This window comes from Dromaius novaehollandiae, chromosome 1 (assembly GCF_036370855.1).
Source record: "Dromaius novaehollandiae isolate bDroNov1 chromosome 1, bDroNov1.hap1, whole genome shotgun sequence".
In the NCBI taxonomy this organism is placed as follows: domain Eukaryota; kingdom Metazoa; phylum Chordata; class Aves; order Casuariiformes; family Dromaiidae; genus Dromaius; species Dromaius novaehollandiae.
In genome coordinates, this window is record NC_088098.1 from 210,663,686 (window position 1) to 210,684,150 (window position 20,465).

The 20,465-nt window shown below is 43.2% G+C and overlaps 1 protein-coding gene across 3 annotated transcripts in view; it reads left to right on the forward strand.

The window, feature by feature from the left end:
- The window catches only part of ME3 (malic enzyme 3), a 125,631-nt gene that overhangs the window by 59,139 nt on the left and 46,027 nt on the right, over window positions 1-20,465 (forward strand). For all 3 annotated transcript variants that reach the window (XM_064505160.1, XM_026106069.2, XM_026106068.2), the window contains exons 2-3: window positions 5,044-5,177; window positions 6,219-6,368. In XM_064505160.1, the coding sequence (XP_064361230.1) occupies window positions 5,044-5,177; window positions 6,219-6,368 (284 nt within the window). The remainder of the gene's footprint in view (window positions 1-5,043; window positions 5,178-6,218; window positions 6,369-20,465) is intronic.

Genomic DNA, 20,465 nt, shown 5'->3' on the forward strand with positions numbered 1-20,465 from the left:
TTGCAGCTTGCCTTCTGCAGCAGTGCTCTGGATCTGCATTTCAGCCCTTGATTAAGCCTCCACTGCCTTAACTAGAGTTACCTGACCCCCCCCTAATAGCTACCATTTTGTATCTTTGTTCCCTGGTTAAGGGCTGGAAGCATGAAGTATGACAAATTAGGAGGCTAAGCCATGCTTGGCTCCCTCCTACCTGTACTCATCTCTGAGTGAAACACTGCTTTCTCATGGCTGGGGATTGCAAACAGTGATAAAAGTAATCTTCATCTGTGAAGTGGTTTCCCTATTCATGTCCTGAAATAGGTGGCTTTTATAGGCTTCAGCTGCAAACAGAGGGCTGCCACAGAAAGACTTGGTACTGTCACAGATAAGAAAATGTAAGAATTTGGGATACATTGCAGCACGAGTTTCTCAGCACAAAACCTTAGCTTCTACATAGCATCAAGCCTCATGGGCAGCTGATATTTTCGCCTTTGTTTTTGGTCAGTGACATAACATCTGCCCTCTCCATGACAACTCATTTCCCACACATTTAAAAATGAATTGGAGCACCTGGCTTTCACTCTGCAGGGCTGGGGCTAACCATCTAATCATTAGACCTTACAAGACCTGAAAAGGGAATGGTACAATATGGCTTTCAGGCAGCCTTAAAAAAAAATCCGACCCCAAATGCTTTAATGTTAAACATAGCAATACCTCAGTGAATACCAGCTTTTGATCTAAGGCAGAATGTGTTTCCAAATTCATTTCACGCTGTGCTGTTTCAGTGAATATAACCACTTCGCCCAGGGATCGTACTCCTAGACCTTCCGCTAGACTTCAGAAAGCAACCGCTTAAAGTTCGGACAGGCGATTTCTGCTCTACCCCCTGCTCTGAGCCACGGTATGATGGGCCAGCTCCGGATTCAAGTCTTCGGGAGATTCTACTGCTAGTGAAGGCAGCAACTCCCGCATCACACGTGGTTGCGATTGCTCCAGGATGAAGATGCGTGTGCTGGTATAGCTCATGCTGATTCAGCCAAGCGGAGTAAGCCGGAGTTGTGTGCTGTTAGTATGACTGTGCTTGTCCTTGAACTGTTAACAGCACAACTGTGGTTGTTTTTAAACCAACAGTTTACTTGGCTCTCATAATCCAGAAAGTGCCTTCAAACAGCTTGCATCCATATGCATAGCTCTCCTACTTACTCAGAATTAAAGTTCAGTGACTGAGTTGTCCCTGTCTGTGAAATAGTGGGTCAGCAGTGAAGACCAGAGTCTTGGCTGGAGACAGACATAGAAACTAGCCAGAATTCAAGTGCTGAGCACAGTTGTGTGCTAGGTTTGCGTGAATGTCCTGCCGAAGCTGTGTAGACAAACTGTTCCAGCACCCCCTTTGGCCCCTATTTAATATTATTATTATATTAATCCCCAACTGCACTTAAAGAGCTTTTGCAGCACTCTGCTGATGCTTTCCAGCCCGTTTGTCTCTAGAAGAAAGCTATAAATCAGGGAGGTGGTGGGATCACAGCAATCAAATCTTGAAGCAGAGCAGCAACGTGGTGAATTCCCCACCAAAAAAGAAAACAAAACCCAGCAGGACTGAAGAGCGAGTGCCCGATGCAAATGCTTCAGCTCCTTGGCAGCTGTAATTCTTTTTACAGCTCTCACCCTGCCTCTGGGTAGAGGGAAGCTGGATGCTTCTGGCTGCACTCAGTTGTAAAAGTCAGTCAGGTAGAGCCCAACCAACTGCAAAAACAAGGGTACTAGGAGGCACGCGAACTGCAGTTTCTGTAAGGCATCACAGCATTCCTTTGAATAGAAAAGTGCTGGACTTAACCAGAAAATTTTCTTTTTTTGTGGGTGTGATCATTTGATGAAATACTGAAACTTTTTACTAACTGTTTTAGTGGGTGGAGAATAATGGAAACACATTTTTTTCCTACTGAAAAAAAACCACAAGCAGACTTTTAGCAGTCGGGGACAGCAATAGGATGCTCTGTTTCTGCTTTTTCTATCCCTTTCTGTTTCAGAAGAGTAACAGCCACTGGTTTACTATTTTACTGAGCTTCACTTCTGTTCCAGGGGATGAGCCAGGGTCAGGTCTGTGACCCTGAGCAGCCAACATGTGATGTGAGTGTCTCTAGAAAGCAAGCGGATCCTTTAGTGCCAAATATTTCTGTCTGCTGTTATCTACCCTCCGTGTTCAAAGGTTGCAGGAAGTAAATGGTTTGAAATTGTGATTGTATCTTTTTCTTTGCTCTTCATTGCAGATAAACTTTGACATTTGCAGTAGCTGTATTTTCCGTGCCATGATACAATATTGTCACTGCAAAGCCAAGTACTGATTTAGAGCTGATGTCCGATGTTGATTTTAGTCTAGTATTTTAGAAGTCTCCAGTGTGGAGAATACAGATGACTGCAGCTTTTCTGATGAGAATGTTTTCTTTTTTTTAAGTTAGAAAATGATGACTCACAAAAACTCAAACTTTGTTTTGTGGGAATGTACCGGTTCTTCTGGGAAACTTTTTTGGGGAAAGCCTTCTCAGGTCCAGGAAGGAATTTTGGGTCAAAATGTCAGGCACTTTAGGGGAACCGTTCATGTCATAGGTACAACATTCACCAGGGACAACAGAGACCTTGATGCAGTTTCTGGATTTAGTAGCAGAATCTGGACCTCCTACCTCACAGGCAACTGCTGACTACTGGCCTGCTGGCTGGAAGAGGAATGATTTCTCTCTGCCATGTCCTTGCAATAAGATTTGGGAAGTATTTGTTTTTTCCTGAGACACAGGAGAAGAAATGAGAAAATGCTTGTGGGATAAGAATCTTTTTCCTCTCAGATGTCCTGGAGGCTGAATGTCTTTCCTGAACCATATGAAGGTTTTTTCTTTTGCGTAAATGCGCAGTTTAGTACTAAAAAAAGTATCACGCTGTGAGTAAGGCATGGACCTGGAAAACAGGAGAATCAGCTTCAGTCCTCTGTCACTGTGTGATCTTTTACAGGTCACTTGACGTTTCTGTGTCTCTGGCTATAGTATGACAAACAGTTTTACCAGCACTTACAACTGAATGGCCCTCCCAGCCATTCTTTCCCACTGCTGTGTATCCCCTTTGGATGTGTCCATGCTTGCCAGTGCCTGTAAACGCATCCGTGATGTGTCAGCCTGAGGATCTGCTCTGAGCTCAAATGACCTGGTTGTTTTTAATCCAGGTACTTCCACTCTCTGATTAACCATGTGACTGCACAAATGCTTGTGCTGGCACCACTGACAAGATGGCACGGGGACAGGAACAAGCAACAGGAGGGGATGGAGGGCTGCCAAAAGCAAGTTCATTGAGATATGTCCTCAGTTTTCCTTGTGCAACATTAACAATTGTTATTTGTCATTGTGTAACACTAGATCCGTGGAATAAAATGCCGATTTAACAGCAAGGTAGTCATAAAGCTGCTCATTAAGATTTTTTCAAGCATTTGTCTGTTTGCTTGAGTAAATATAGTCCAATAATTACTGAGTTTGAATATTTTACTGCCAGCTGTTCATCAAGGTATGAATCAGCTGGTTAGTTATGGGTGAAGTTTTTCTTAGGATTTAAGCTCCTTAGTCACTTCTCAAAATGTTTCCTTCTATCCTTCTGTCTAATCTGGTATCAGCATAGCAGAAATCTCATTAATTAAGGACCTTTTATAATCTGCTCCCCAGCCTGCGGAATGCATTTACCATTGCTGCTCACAGGGCTGAGTCCAAAGCAGGATGTTTTGGGTCATCTGGAACATCAGCCATGACACCCACGGGGACATGCTCAGACTTCTGCCTGTGGTGGGTCAAATTGTCCTGTAAGAGCAGGAATATCCCATGCAGTCTAACATCGAAGCTTCAGCTGTGGGCCAGTATCGGTATCGACCACAAAAGGTGGATGGGTGGGCAGTGAGCTTGGTGCTGAGAAAGCATCCTGCATGTCAAGTCTGTCTCCTGTGCTATTAATATGCCATTAGTATGCCATTAATATGCATTAAGAGAAGACCTAGAGGCCTAGATACCAACTGAAGTTGATGGGTTTGTGAAGACGTCTATTCAATATCTAAATCTAAACCTGATGATATGTGATTTATAAAGGATTGTGACAGACTTCAGGAAGGCCACTGAAAGTAGCAGGCATTAGCTAATTAAGTAATATCATAAGAGTGTGAACTGAGAGAAACCTTAAGGAGAGTCCTCTTATACATTGTTATGTATATCCTTATACCTCCTTATGTATACCCTTATACATCCTTACGTATATCCTGATACTTCCTGTATACAGACCAAATTCAGAAGGCCAAAGTGAGCACCATCGTAGCCTCGCTGGCATCGCATTTGTTCATCCAGAAGTTGCGTGTCCCTGGGCAGCATACTTGAGGGGAGTGCGTGGTCCGAGCCCACCTCTCCCACAGATGAGGACGGCCTCAAGGGCCTTGGGGACAGCTGGGGATGGAGCCGGTGCAGCAGGAATTTGTGGCTGCTGATTGCTTTCCTCCCAGATAGCCTGTTCCTGGCATTATAATCATGGATTTAGCGGAATACATTTGTAACGTTCATTTTTTAGCTGGTCTGATGTAGAGAGTAACTCAATGAGGCTGATAAAAAACCCAGCACATCTCCTTCAAGAAAAATGAACCTGGCATAGGCAGCCCCTTGGGGATGTACCTGTGGCTAGAAACGAGGCCGTGAAACTCAAGGGTAGGCTGTGCTCCTGCCAAGCTCCTGGGTCACTGCGAGAGCTGCTTTTGCCAAGCACCGGCCTGCAAAATGTGCTTAGTATTACTGGGAAATGGCAAGGAGCAGTTGGCAAATACAGCTCCCCGTATCCCCCAAATTATCACGACCTGCCCAATTCACTGCTGTCTAATTATATTTATGTTATTGGCCATAACACATGTGCGAATGGCAGAATACTCGATATTTGCTCATAGGCTTTTTTGTAGTATTAGATAGGGCACAACTGGCTGATCCTTGTAGGTTTTTGAAGGCAGGGGCAGTGGTAGTGCATATTTTGCCGTTTGAACGTGCCTTCCTCTTTTCTTCCTAGGGAATGGCTTTTACGCTTGAAGAGCGGCTGCAGCTGGGAATTCACGGCCTACTTCCTCCTTGCTTCTTGAGCCAAGACGTCCAGGTTCTCCGTGTCATGAAGAACTACGAGAACAAATCTAATGATCTGGACAAGTATGTCAAAAAAGTCTTACCCCCACCCTTTTTTTTCAGCTCTTTAAAGCCTCCAGGAAGATTTGAGGATCCTGTTTCAAGACCCACAGGTTTCCTTCAAAGTCACTTTTTTCGCCTGTCAATATTCTGCAGCACCAAAAGTGTCTATACTGGACAGTCCTCTGTCACCTCAGTTACATGCCATCCCAGTGCCAAAATAGTGGTATTGCTATTTTGTACTACCATGTTGCTGGAGAGCTCTCCTATTAGTGTGGCAATTCACTCTACCCTGTTTGCATGTTCATCATGACATCTACACAGATTTCTCAGGCAAAAAATCATTCCTGGTCTTTCATAACCTGTTGATTTGTTTAGTTTTCTGGCTGCAATTTGACCAAGAGAAGGAAAACCCTCTGTGCAAATGTGACATATTCTAAATTACTAAGTGATCATATAAAGCTAGTGCTGCACATGTAAGTCTGGACAACACTAAGAATGCAAAGTTGATTTAATGTTTTCATTCTCTAAAATAATGTTTTTAATATTCCTCTTTCAAATACGGTATTTAACTGTCTTGATGTGTTTGGTGATTAATTGAGAATGCGGGATAAATGAGAGAGAGGTTTTGTAGAAATATCTTAGGAAAGACAGTGCTTTGAAAATTGCATGTTAATATTTGCATATATGTATATATAACCTTATAGATTGCTTAATAGATTTAGGTATTACAGATTATGTCCTATTCTGTACCAGATGGCCCTGAAGCCTACGTTTGACCTTTTCCATTGCATTTGTTTCTGATGCAAATTCAGAAAGACTGAGGATATTTAATGGGTCTGATTTTCAGCTCTACTGAGTCTTTGTAAGCTGTCATTGAGGATGGTGGAGCTGGACGTTCAGGTCCTCTGGGAAATCTTGCTCGAAATGTCTATTCACAGCCTGGCACTTTGCAGCATTAGGGATTGGGAGTATATAGTAAGCAGAGTGAATTGAGTACTGCTTTTAATGAAATTGCCAACATGCAAAAATACAGATATGTATCTATTTCATTTTATTTTTAAGGTACATTGTCCTTATGACATTACAAGACAGGAATGAGAAGCTTTTTTACCGAGTGCTGACCTCTGACATTGAGAGATTCATGCCCATCGTTTACACCCCAACAGTCGGCCTGGCTTGTCAGCAGTATGGTTTGACTTTCAGGAGGCCACGGTGAGTGAAGTGAATGATCTTGCCCCTTTTCTTCATTTGATGTGGATGTTTCTTTTGTATTGAAATTCTCTCTTTCTAGAAATGGGGTGCCGCAAAACATCTAAAACTTGATTCTTGATCAAAAAATGGTCTATCATCAAGCAGCTTGATATGCATACATTTAATGATGAGTTGGGGAGAACTCTGCCTTCTTCCTATAAACAGTGAACTGAGTGGTTTTGTTTTTAAACGGTACTGCACAGTCTGCAACTTAGCTCCCAGCTTCTCTCTGAACTTACGGTTGCACCACTCCCCATCGGCTGTCTCCAGAGCGCTCAGGTTCTTTCTGCTGTGCTGGCCTTTGAGTAATCTTTGGATTTGGGATACGCTGTACTAATTTGAAACTTTTGTATGCATTTCCACAAACTGCCCTGCAAGAAGCATTTTCTTTGGAGACGATGCTCTGCATCAGTGCCTTCCTCTCTGCTCGAAACACTGAGTAAATTGATGCAACATTAAGTCCTGTGTACCATTTTGGAAAGCCCTATTGTGCATGATTCCTTTTAATGAGTAATGTTTAAATATGCTACCCATTAGCATTCTGAAGTAGGATTTTTAAGCCTATCCTGAAAATTCAGTAGTAAGTCTTAGTTTTCTAAGCAAGCTTTTTATTTTTTTGTCCTCAAAATGTACTAGTAGGCAGATAAACACATTAGCATTTGCTATACAAATATGCATACTGAAGGAGTGGAATAATACTGTGTTTGAAAAGTATTTCACAAGCATGAGGCTTAACTGCAGTTCAGCTGAGAGAAATAATATGAGAGATGGGGAAACTGAGGCAAGTTCCAGCAAGTGAGTCAAGATCACAGTGGGGACTGTGAGTCAGACCTTGAAGATGTAAGGCCTGCTTATACGGATAATGACAAATGACAAATTATGGATAAGATTATCTTGTGCAAACACACTCGCACCCTACTTGCCATCAAAATTTCTAGTAAAGCCCCTGTATTCCTTCGTATTGCTGAATAGCTGCTCTCTCATAGAGCTGGTCCTCGGGGTTGTTTTTCTATATGTCTCTATCCCAAATCATTGTGTTCTGCTCCCTGACACCCAAATTTTTGAGCTGCTGCGCTGAGAAGATGGTCATCTAGTCAAGCCTTGATCATATCCCCTCCTCCTCAGTGCATATGGGGGAACCAGAGGGGAGAATTTTACAGGGGGGAATGCTTTCTTCCTCTGGGTGGAAGGAAAAAGTAGCAAGGATAAGATTCCTGGCTGTCTCCGTGTGTCGAGCTGTGAGCAGTATAGAGCAGGGAAGAGCATGCTGCTAGTTCTGTGCTCATCAGGAGTCGTAACTGGCAGCTCCTGGCACATAGGCCCGTACACAGCCACTGTGTCTCTGCCTCGGGTCTGCCTTTACCTTATGACAACAAGTTCAAATAATTTTGGAGAGTTTTGCTTCATTTAGTTTCCAGTCATGTTGTTATCTTGGGGAGAGCAGTGGTGTCTTTCCTGGTGTTGGACTCTTTCTGCAGTTGTTTCTGTTGGAGAGGTCATCTTCCTATAATTCATTTCATTCTTGTTTTTGAAACCTGGATTATGATGTTCTCATAGTCTGGCAGTTTTGCTGCTGAACCTGGACTTGGAGCTGTTCTGGATTCCAGCCTGTGGCTTCTTCAGAAAAAGGCAAAATATCATGCCCGTTAGTACACTGAATTTCCTTTGTCAGGAAGTTTGTGTCTATGAAGATGTATAGTGAATTTTGGCCTAGCCTCAGATTTGATTTTAATCAAAGTTGTTTTAGAAAAATAGCTTTTTTGTTCCAAAAAATGGGGAGCTATTATATCATTTATAGTGATGAGATTAAAATGAGAAGCATTCATACTTGTCTTTTTTTTTAGATCTGACTCTTATTGTCTTTCAGTAAATATTTTCTCTCCTGGAGCATAATATGTACTTCAGGAGCTGGCTTGCAAGATGCTTAGTTCAGGGTAGGATGCCAATACTTTCTGCTAAAAACATTGGGACCTGCAGATCTGGAGAGCTCTGGAATTAAGACTTAGCTTTAAAATTCTAGCTCTTGCCATGTTTGTTATTCTAAGCTGCACTGACAGTCAGAAAAGGTGATTCTTCTAAACTATTTTTTTTTTGTATCAGAAGAGTTTTAAAACATAATAATGACCAGGTAAAAGTTATATTCTGAAATATTTCATTGTTGTTTTAAGGAGAACATAACACCTATGGTTGGAGTGGATTTCCAAGCCATTCAGTTATGCTTTACTGATACAAGACACCATATCATATAATCCTGTTCATTAACTGATTACCTTATTTTAAATCTACAGTAAAGCTGCACTATGTAGCCCGTTCCCATACTTAACTATCATATAAGTAGAAACTGTTTTCCCCTAATATGTAGCCTAAATGGTTTTTTGCAGATTTAGTCCTCTCTACAATAGCCTTTTCACAGTAGAAGGCAGTTATCGTGTTCAGCCTTGTGGTTTTCTTGCCTATAATTGGTGCTATTCTGTTCTCCTTGTTCCACTCTGGATTCTCCTGTTTGGCCACATTTCTCTTGAAATACAGCATGGAAAAGTGGGCAGCGTTTTCCGCATGGAGCACCTGGCAATGCTTTTGCTAACATGTCCCAGCGTGCCATCATCTTTCGCAGCATTATCACACTGCTGAGTTCACGCACATGGTTGCTACAACTTGCATTGTCTTCTTCTCCCCTTGAGTTTTCTCTTTGAAGACAATTTCTTCTCTTTGATACAATTACCCCACCAGATTTATCCCTCTTCATAACTGTGCTTATCATTTCTCCTTGCTGTGTGTCCTACTTGGAATTTTGTCTTATCTGGAGCAAAGCAAATCCTGTACAAGAACATCTGAAATTACTCCTATGAGGTCTTGCAGGGCTTCTCACATGAGAATATGTATATCAGTGTTTGCACAGCCGCAGATTTTGTTTGTCAGATGCTGCAGTCATAACTGTGGGGCTCAATGCCTCTTTTACCTTTCCTGGTGCATGCAAACTCTTAAGGGTAGACGTTGCAGGCAGACGTCTCATCCTGTTTTGTTCATGTGCTAGGCAAAGCTCCTGTCTTCAGATGCCCCAGCTAGTTGCTGTCTCTGTCTGCCCTCCCCAAGCTCCTATTGCCTTTCTCTTCAGAAGGAGTCACTTTAAATTTCCCAAGCAGGCTTTTGTTTTTCTGTGGCCTCAGGCTTCTTCCTACGTGATGAAAACTCAGGTTTTTAGAATGGTTGGAGCAGAGGTAGAACCATCAAAATACTAAAAACAACATCCTGGCACTGTCCACTCAGAGCTCTGAAGTTTTTGCTGGAAGGTGTCTATCCTGAGTCACATTTTTCCTATCTAGTTTTCCAGACAGCTGCCTGCTGACTTACCAATATTCATTTATTCTAAGTCATGCAATAAGCATTAAAATCCTCACGCCAACCTACAGTGTATTTTTATAATTTATTTTATATATTTTTAATAAAAATATAAACTATTAATAATCTAAAAGTGCAGGGTGAAGTACCGAGCGATAGCACCTATGTCACAGTTATGGTAAGGACCCTGTCAAAACCTCTCTTCAGTGCCAAATGAGACCATGCTAAACAAGCCCATGAGAAGAGCAACTAGGTCAAAAACAGAAGTGCTCTCAGCCGCTGATCCTGTCTGCCACAGTGGCCAGTAATGGGTGCCTCAGGAAGAGTGTAAAATAGGGTAGGCAAATATGCTCGCTTCCTTGGGTGCTTCTGAGATTACGCTCCTCGTCAGTTTGTGTCTCCAGCTCCTGCAGTTTTGTTGTAGAGCGCTGCTCACTCTTTTTTCTTCACAAGGCCGTAGTTTGATTCTGGAGTGGTTGAGATGGCTCCCAGGTGTGTTTACATTTTCAAGGCCGAAGCATATTGTTGTAAGTAGTGTCCCAAGGTGACAACATTTGTATCAGATATAGGAGTAATTCCAGATGTTCAGGGTGACGCAGACTTAAGGGAGATATTCTTGCTGAGCTGTTTAGGTTCAGATGCCACAGCTGCACATACACGGCCTTTGAGAGGGGGCTGCAAGAGCAGCTGTGCAGTCTGTCTTCTGCAGTCCTCCCATGCTTTGTGCACGTGGCAGCCTTGCCAACTTTCCCCAGACCGCCAGCATGGGGGGGCCCAGTGGGGCCTGTTGCTGCCCACTGACATGCCAGCCCTGTCACTGCACAACCTCATGAAGCTGTCACAGGCCCTGAAAGCAGCCGTCCCACCTAATCTGTCCCAGGTTATTCACTCCTCCCTTCTGCCACCCTTGTGCCTGCCCATGTGTCCATGCAGCTGTGCAGTGATCTAGTTCAGAGATAAACCTGGGTCAAGCCAAGCTTTTTTCAGGCCAGGCTGGTGGTAATCCAGATCACCATCAGCTGCAAGGAAAATTTTGCTGGCATGAGGAAAGGCATGCACAGAAGCAGGATCAAGCTGCTGAAGACGGTGCTGCCTTTCTGCGGCTCAAGCGTTCATAAACCCATGCCATACAACTGGCATCCTGCACGCTTTGGGGTAACCTCCAGCTGCTCTGTGACCACACTTGAAGGTTTGCTAGCCGCAGCGATGGTGAATTGGCCTCTGTCAGATCTGCAGAATGCAAGGGAGGGATTGTAGTAGGCGCTAAGGAAGGTGGGCCTTTGAGGTCTGTGATTTTCAAAGCCAGGGGTTCCTTTCTACTCATCAGAAGTTGGAGGAGTGGGAGCTGAAACGTAACAAAGCAGGGCTAGCATCTTTCTGAGACACTGAAAAAGGAAAGGAAGCAGGGATCTTAGTTCTTTGATCTCATTAACAGAAAGAGTCACTGTTATTCTAGAAAATGCTTCCACAATCCCTAGAAGCTTTGAAATGGCGATTGAGAGTCTTTTTTGCTTTGAAGTGAAGATAGAAAATCTCCTGTGATTACAAAGGAAAGAAGTCCATAGTAGTATTAGGAACTTTTTTCCTCTTTTGCTTTTTCTTTCTTTTTAGTGTAAAATTTATTTCAGAATTTATTATGAGAGTCTTAATGCAACACAGGATTGAGCATGCACAATGCAGATCGAAAGGTATCTTTTAAGCTGGAGGATCTCTTTAAGTTGTGACTCTATCTCTGAAAATATATAGTGACTCCATAGCTTTTTACAAAGAGAAAGCAGAGAAGGGAACTGCTCCCAGGGCACAGGACCAGGATTATATCTCTTACATAACAGTAAGCGATAGTTTATTATAGTGGCATATTCTGACAAATTCTTGGGACACTGGATAATTCATGAGCATGCTGAACTTTGAAGATATAAAGTAGTCAACTGCTCTGCAAAAGCCTTTGGCATCCTCTGAGAGACTGAGAGTAGGACTGGAAGAGGCTGGTGTTGCCATCAGAGGAAAGCTGTAGGGACAGACGAAAAGCTTTGCTCAAGTTCACTCTCCTTTTCTTGAGATATAAACATTCTTGAGGGCTGGCTGCAGAACAGTGAGAAACATGTTGGGCTGAAGCTGAATCCAGAGAATGAAAGCTAACAGGATGCAGATGGTGCTGAAATTAAGTCTGACAGAGTAATGATCTTTGTCTCTGATGAAAAATGAGCAAGTGAAACATCAGTCAGTCCACAGAATTGTCTTGTCAACAGATCCAGCTCTGCTGGGTTTTTTTAATTGTGTTACACAGTCTGAGCAGCAGGAGAGAAAATGACCTGCCATTTCTAGACACTTCAAAGTCAAACCCAGTGGAAGTTAGAACAGAGGTGTAAATGCCACGGACCTGTCCCTAACCACTGAATTGTCTGTGCTCACTCTTCTATAAGACTGTGAAGAGCAAAAATGAGTAATCAGTGGGAAGACTGGGGTTTGAATAGTTATGCTGAAACTGGTGTGTTGAACCCCAAGGTCATTTTTAAGTGATCTTTACTTCTTGCAAAAACACTCGTCGTCATAACATCTCATTTCCACCAGCAAAATTCAGACTTCTCCCAGAAATAGCTGACGTCTTTGTAACAGAAAATGAATGTACTGAATCATCCATGTTTAGCTAACATCACCGTGAGCAGGCTGGTCTTATTACAGGCTGAAGGCAGGGATCTGTGGAAAGTCTTATAGGGACAGTGAGTAGTCAGGAAGCCCTGAGAGGCTGGTAGGGGATATAGCTGGGAAACAGTCCCAGCTATAGGGCCAGGTTATGGAGCAACAATGAGAAGACCCTAGAGCTAGAGGAGGTGAGGAGGAAGCAGGTCCTCCTGTGAACTGCTCAGCCTGTCTAGAAACCTCTACTGAGAGATGGCAGAGTGGATCAGGGGTTTCCACAGCTCCTTCTCCCTCTGTGCTGACCCCACTTTTTCTAGGCATAGTCTTTTCAACGTGCTACCTTGTTCCTACTGTGTTCACCATTCAGTTAAGGGGAAGGGAGTACTGTGAAGTGTGGGTGGTAGGATGGACGTTGTTGGGATCATGAGGATGTACCACGGTTATTACGCTGGGTTGGGGGTGAAAAAGGACTAAAATCCATTTTTTCATTAGAGAAATAGTCTGTGCTTCTCTTTGCGTATCTCCAGTCTTCTCTCTCTTTCTCCCTTGTTTTTCTTGAGCAAAATGTATGTTCAATGGCTCTTAAACACAAGAGAAACTTCCATAGACAAGAAATAAAATCCCAGGCCCGTTGAAGGTAACAGCAAAGTCTCGTGTTAGTTTATGTAGGTCAGACTTTCGTCTGCTGTCAGAGGTGGTTTGAACTTACATCTTTTGAAATTCTCTGATTTACAAAGAGAAGCTCAAAGGAAGAGGTGGAGCTGGCCAAAAGAAAGAGGTTGATCTGGAGTAGGAAATTCAAGGGGACATGTTAACATTTAATCTGGCATGAATCTATGCTGCTGCCACAAGGAACAACCCCACCTTAAACAACAAATGCCAAAGGCAGGGAAGAGGGAGGAGAATTATTTGGAAGAATGAATACCAGGATGTAAACTGGAGGGGAAGTAACACTGGCTATCATGTAAACCTTGGACAGCAGTATCCATTGGGCTATGGAACAGTGTCCCATAAACTATGCATCATGATTTGGGGACTTTTTTAAGAGGAGCTGTCCTCTTTTCAACTATTGACTTTACTGAATATTTACATTGCAAAGTAAATGATAAAATTTATAATGACCTTTTATTTTTTGTGGTGCTGCAAGGTAACTGTGAGACGCTGTCTCATGTAGCTGCAGAAGGGCAGTACTAGAAGTAACACCCTCAGCCTCTAATAACAGCACATCCATTTCTGAAAGAGAAGAGAAATTAATAGGTAGCATAAAGAGCAGTTTTGCACTTGCCAATGACTTTCCCAGCAGCTCTTTGCAAAGTGTGAGGTTCTGTGTTTTGATACTGCAGTTCTTACCCTTCTGGGTAAGAACCCCAAAGAAGTACCCTTCTTTGCCGTGTGTTCAGAAGTGCCTTTTTGCTTACACCAAAGGGGAAACTTGGTGTGCAGATATACCCTTAAAACACTTTGAGAACAGGGCAAGTCGCACACATCTTCACCATGTGACTGTGAAGACCTACCCTGAAAGTTGCTGGTGTGTTCTGTACCTGCTGCAATTTACGGCAAAAGTAAAATTGTTTTATGAGGTCAATTCCCCAAGATAGAATATGCCAGTTTAGATTAATTTATCTGAAAACAGATTGCTCTGGTATAGTCAAAATAATGTTTCTTTTCTATGTCAAACTTTGTCCTAATTCTGTGTTCATTCTCAGGGCTCCCTGCAGTGCACTTTAAAAGTGAAGGTGTGGGTCTTGGAGGAATTTTCTCAACACAGGAAGGAAATATAATCAGGCTAGGATTTAATTTAACTTCCTAGGGAGTCTTTATCCCACCATGACCTCTGTACTGTCAAGTGAAATAAAGTACAATATGTGCTTACCAGTTAAAGCAGACGGGGGCTCTTTGGTCAGCATCACTGGGCAACAGCACTGATTGCTCATCTTGACATGTTTCTCCTTGCAACTCTGTAGTTTTCCAATTACTGAAATACTACCAGGCTTCCATTACACAGGCTGAGTTAGGACTCAGCCTCCAGAAAGGCAGAAAAAAAGAAGAGATGAGCTCAATTTTCCTATGCTTGAAGCTATTCTTGAACTGGGGACTTCAAGCTGCTTGAGTGTGATGGGCTCAAATGCAGCAAACAACACTGATTTTGAGAAGTGCCAACACTCGCTGGTTAATGGGATCCCTGAGTAGTGGGATCCTGTGTCTCATTTCAAAGCCTGGTCTTTATCCATGTGCATCTATAAATTTATGTATGGATAGCAGATGAACAGCCTGATTTCTCCCTCTCCCTGCTCTCCTCCTGCAAGAAGGGAGCTCTGGGTGCTGAGGGTGAGTAAGAATCAGATCCCACGCTGCAGAACTGCTTGGCTGTTTCCCAGCCATTGACTCCAGTGGGAGCTCAGTGACTAAATCTTTATGTAGACATCCTCAGAGCTCTTCATAAACACCACTGTTGAAACACCGCTGCTGAAAATGAACAGTGGAAAGAAATTGTTTTCCAAAGTTTTGAAATACAGGTACAATTTAACTGTTGAATTATGCTATGACATGGCAGTTGTCTGGTTAAACCCTTCTGAGTTACTCTAGAAATGCTTAAAAACAGCCTGTCCTGAGAGTCCAGTAGGTACAAGCAGCTCATGACAAGCCAAAAGCAATGTGTATGCTCTCCTGTGTTGGTCGTTCTCCTTCAGTGCCCCTGATGAGGAGGAGAGGGCCATGTGTTTTTCAGACTGCCCCTGACTGGAAGAACTAATGAATCCAGGATTCCTGCTGATTTCTGTCCACTTTTCCCTAACACCTGCTCTCTGCAAAACCTGCTGTTACCTCCCACGTCCCTCTCACTCCTTTTCAGTATCCACCAGCATCCACCATAGCCACCCACAGCAGCTCCTGCCTCTCCCCTTCCCTCTTCCTTGGGGAGCAGCAGGCTCAGCTTTGGGTGCTCTGCTCACTGTCTTCTCCAGTTTCCTATCTGGACTTTTCATCCTGAGACCCTCATACTATTTCCCTTTGTTCATTTGATTTCCCCTACAATTAGCCTTTTTTCTCCTTTTCTCTGTTTAGCCCTATAACATTTTGCTAGGGCTGGGCAAGAGAGGGCTCAGTAGGGATGAGGTATGAAGCAGCACATGCTGCAGCTGGCTGGAAGCTATTTTTTTGGCTAGCTGTCAGGCTAATTGTCAGAGGAGGGTCTGTGTGCCCCTCTCCAAAGTTGTGGGGACATGAACTTTGGTCTTTTCCCTTTATCCAAACAGTGAGTTTCAAAAAAAAGATATAGAAGCAAACGTCTTTGAGACCTTTGCCTTTCTGATAAATTTGATAGGAATCGTCTAGCAGGTGAGAGGAGAAACAGAGACAGAATGATGGAATGATCTCTCCTTTCTTGCAAAAACAGCTAAAAATAGTCCTGAGTGTTAATAATATTGCGGACTAGGACATGGGTCTGAAAGCTTTGCTTTAGGCTCTGATCTGGACTTTCCTACTGTGGCAGGGTCTGGAATATGCTGAAGACTTTGGAGAGCTGCAGCCTCCCCTGCGATCTGCACACGTTCTCCGAGTTTGGGAGCAATCGTTCATACGCACTCATTCAGATCACTCTGTTCCTGATCTTTGGCAGTTTCCTACAGCTTAGCTGTGCTGAGTCCCTTAGGGTCATGGAGATTTGACTGTGTGGGTCTGTGCGTTTGTTAGGTGTGGTGAATGTTTCGTTATCGTGCCTTGGAACCTGCGTCTTCTGGCTTCCACGTTGAATTTTGGTTTTCCTGCCTAAAATATATGATGACAGTCTTGAGAACATTTGTGATACTAAAGCAATTATTCATCTTGCAGATTATTTTAAATTAAATCTCATAGTATACTGAAATTATAGGATTCTAATAATGTATAGGATTACAAATCTTTGTATAGATTTCATTAATTGGCGATTGTGCTCGGTTTCTGTTATTTTTCATAAGTACCTCAGAGAACTGTTCAGTATCCTATAATTTTTTTTATAACAACAAAAAGTTCTTGGCTTTTATTATAAACAAATCTGTAAATACAGCTGATGAATCAACACAGTGATCTTGTCCAATATGATGATTAATTGTACTGTATTTAGACAAATCAATGCATGCTAGGACATACTTTCTCTCCAAAGGCTGTAGCCCACAGGCACTTAGAAGCTCAAGCTCCCTAAAAGAGCCAAACAATTTTCAAAGTTTGTTTTGTTATTTCGAAGCCTCTTATCCTGTTCTGGCAGAGATCAGAACCCAAAAAATCAGCAATAGGGGTGCAGCTGGTGGAAATGTCTCTAAAGGCTCATGTTGCTCAACCTGTCAGTTTTGCGTATGCATCTTGAAAGTGAAAATAAATAAAAACCAAATGTGGGGCTTTACTGAAACCACTTTTTACTGCATCTGTAGCACAAACTGGCCTTGCATCCACAGAGTGGGTCCTCCAGCACATTTTCTGGCAAAACGGTGATAATTTTCCGTGCTTAGCACATAACAAAAGCCAGGGCCGTCAGCTGATCCCTAGCTAGTGGACATCCCCTTTGCAGCCATGGGCAGCCTAGAGGTCAGCTGAACTTGGGGCATAGCTTTGCCAGACTCAAAAGAGCACAGCGTGGCTGGCATCAGCAGTCAGCATCCTTTCACAGTGACAAGCCAACTTGTCTTTTTCATTCTGAGTGTGAAGATAATTTTACCAGGTCAACTTTGATATTACTTCGAGAAAGTCTTGCTGAAAGCTTTTCAGCAATACCAAGCCTTTAGGTAAGGCAATGGTTATGATCACTGCAGAAGGTCAGCTTGCGCCATGCCAGTCAAAGCCCTGCCCTTTGCTGCATATGGTATCTCGGTGTAGGTTTCTGACCGCTGTCTCACAATTTTTTCAGAGTGCTCCTCAGCAGCCCTGTGCGGGCTCAGATGTTGGCAAAGATCTGACTCATCACTTTGGTTTGTTGGGGTTTTTTTAAGTAATGGCTTCCCATGGATTTCCTACACATTCTGAGCAAAGTCCTGGCCCTACTAAGTCCAAAGAGCTAAGGACTTAAATGTGGCCAGGATTTCATCATCCTGAGGTTGTGAGTTGAGATGCTTAACCTTTACTCCTGAACATTTTTGTCATGAGAATGAGCCTTTCCCATTTGGACAGAAGCACTGAATTATGATGCCCGCCAATCTGATCTAAGTCACAGCAGTGTAAGTACATCCATTTTCCTTAATGCTAACACACCTGGTACTCTATCCTTTCCTCACTTGTGGAGCAAGTTCTCCTCATAGCACCCAGACTAGAAGGAATGAGAAGAAAATGAAAAAAAGTCTGATTTTTTTGCCATATTCCTGATTTAGTCTTGCAAGTCATTGCACACTGGTAAGGCAGCAGACACACGTGGACCCAGGCTGGTTGCAAGGGCCCCTGTCCTGTCCTGCGTGGCAAGCAAAGAGCAAGTATTTAGAGCATCAGGGACCTTAGCTACCATTCTCATCTACTTCCTTTTTCCCTCTACACAGGAACAAGTTGCTATATAAAATGAAGGCTAGTAGGCAATTAAACAAAATATTTTTGGTGTCTCTTTCTTGAGATGCTGTAACCCAGGCTGATGGACTGATTTCTGCACAGAAAACACTTCGAATTTTCAGCTGAATTTTTGTGTTCTTCCTGCTAGATACCAAAGCCTGAGCAAGCCTGACTGTTATAATATGTGTAAATATCAGATAATACCATACAAATACCTCCTTCCCTCACTGAACAAGCGTCTTTGTCTTCTGAGAATAGTTCTTTCAGAGGAGTGAGGGAGTGAGGGAGGGGAAGAAAGGTGAAACTGGGTTGGATGAGTGTTTGTTGTGCTTTTCAGTGCCTGTCAACTGGGAATCTTTTGAGATCCTTGTAGCAGTTCCTCTTTTCCTCTGCAAGGGTGTATCATACAGATATGGTCCTGTCTGATCCACTGAGGGAAATTCATGTGAAGCAAGGACTAGGGTCCTTTTTCTTCATGCTAGAAATCACTGGACCAATGGATCGTCTGTTCTGCTCTTCTGTGGCTGTCAGCCAGGTTGGTAAAACTGGTGGATGTACTTGCTGCCTGTCATTCACACCTGGTGAGTGTAAAGAGGCCATTAAGCGTCTGGATGTAACCAGGCAACTGAAGTTTGGGGTTTGCTACCCCAAACCACAGCACAAGGCAAGACTGTAAGAAGACCACAGCACTGTGGTCAAAGAAGTTTTCTTGGAGCCTGATAAAGCAAACATGGAGGATGAGACATCGCTTGCGTTGGATTCCTGTTTGGTTGCATGCCGGAGGAAACAGCAGGCTGGAAAAGTGGGTAGAGACAGCACCCAGGAGGGTTGCAAACACAGCCACAGTATTGGTAATCGTGACACCACGGAAAAGCTGTTAGGGAGAGTGAGACTTTTGGGTAGGAAGGAAGTGACAAGGAATTTGGGGCTGTGAAGAGTGAAATTGCATAATCTTTCCTTGTTCCCCTGTGTGTTTGGGGAAATGAGGTTTTGCACATTCTCGGTACATAAACACTAGTGCTTTAGAGATACCTGTCTCCATCATACACTGCTTCTTCTAAATGGAAATAGCTCACAAGGCAGCGTTGCTAACTGGAGATCGGAAAGGGGAACACTGCTTTCCCTTTTTGGAGAAGCAGCCTGTCACTGAATGAAAGCATACAAGAATATTTTTGTTCCCTAATACCTGAGACATGTTAAAACTTGCTCCTTCCCAAATGCCTGCAAGAAATGAACATTATTCCTAAAAGCCATTACCATCATCTGTCATTTCTTCCTCTGAGCATCTGCTCTTCAGTCTCCCTTGTCTCTGAATTCTTTCTAATGTGAGCATTGCAGTTCTGGGATTGTCTTCATTTTCGGTCTTTTATAATGCCATCACCATGGCCAAGATTTAACGGGTACTGCGCACAAGCACAGGGTTTTTCCAGTGGCTCACATGATAAGCTGTGCAGCTTGGTAACTTATTCCTGGAACACTTCCATGAGTTTAGCTGGAAAAAAACCAGAAAGAAAAAGAAAATGGCCCTGGCTTAGGGATGGGAAATGGTCTCGTGGGGTCTAGGTGAACATATCCAACCCCTTTGGCATATTCTGCAGTCATGATCTGCAGTCTGCCCGATCCTGCAGTCCATTTCAGACAGACCGACTGAGTTACTGAAACCCACACGGAAATACTGGGCCAGTGACAAGCTAAGAAGCTGTAACACTCCCTGAAATTCCCTGGTTCCTTATAGACGTGCTAACTGGCACATTAAAATCTAGTCTAACTTCCACCCTAACTAAAGAAGTCTGTAGTGAAACCAGTGATTTTAAAGGAATGGATAGGAGGCCGAAGCTCTGAAACCCTGATGCGTGCAGGTTGGAGCACTCCCCCCTCCATATTACCCCCTGCAAAGGTAACGGCTCTCTCAAGGTTATTGTTTAGCCAGAAGTGGTGGTACAGTTTGTACATCCTGGCTTGACATTGGTAGGGTAGTTAATTTTTACTAAGCTCTATTTCTTGTGAGTATTTTTACCCCTTTGCTTGTGTGTTTGGCACAGCTAACTGTGAACATAGCTTCTTCTCTGTGGGGAGTAAAGATACACAACGGCCAAATCAGTGTTTCCCTTCCAAAGCTGGTAGTGCCATTAGTGCGTTACTTGTTCGTCTGAATTAAGCCATCTGATTTTGCCTGGAGTAAAGCAGGGAACCATTTTTCGTCCAAATTCCTCCATACGTGCAACAGCAGAGATAAGGTGCTAGGACTGGGGACCTCATCCATGGCATGGCCTGATCGGAGCGCGAACGTGTATCCATAGCCATTCTCTTTTCAGAAAAGGATCCACAGAATTATTCAATGGGAGATAAGCATCAAGTAAAAATAATATCAAATTAATATCAACTAAAAATAATGTTAAAGGGACCACAAATTCTGAGAGGGGTGTTTCTTTTTGCTTATTTATCAGCTGCCAACTTGGAATTGTCTATTTTAAGCCAAGCAAGTCTGTTCTCAGGCAAAACATGTTATAGTGGTAGTAGTAACTGTCCTTCTCCCAAGCAACATAATGAGAGCTGTCATCAGATTTTGGAGGACCC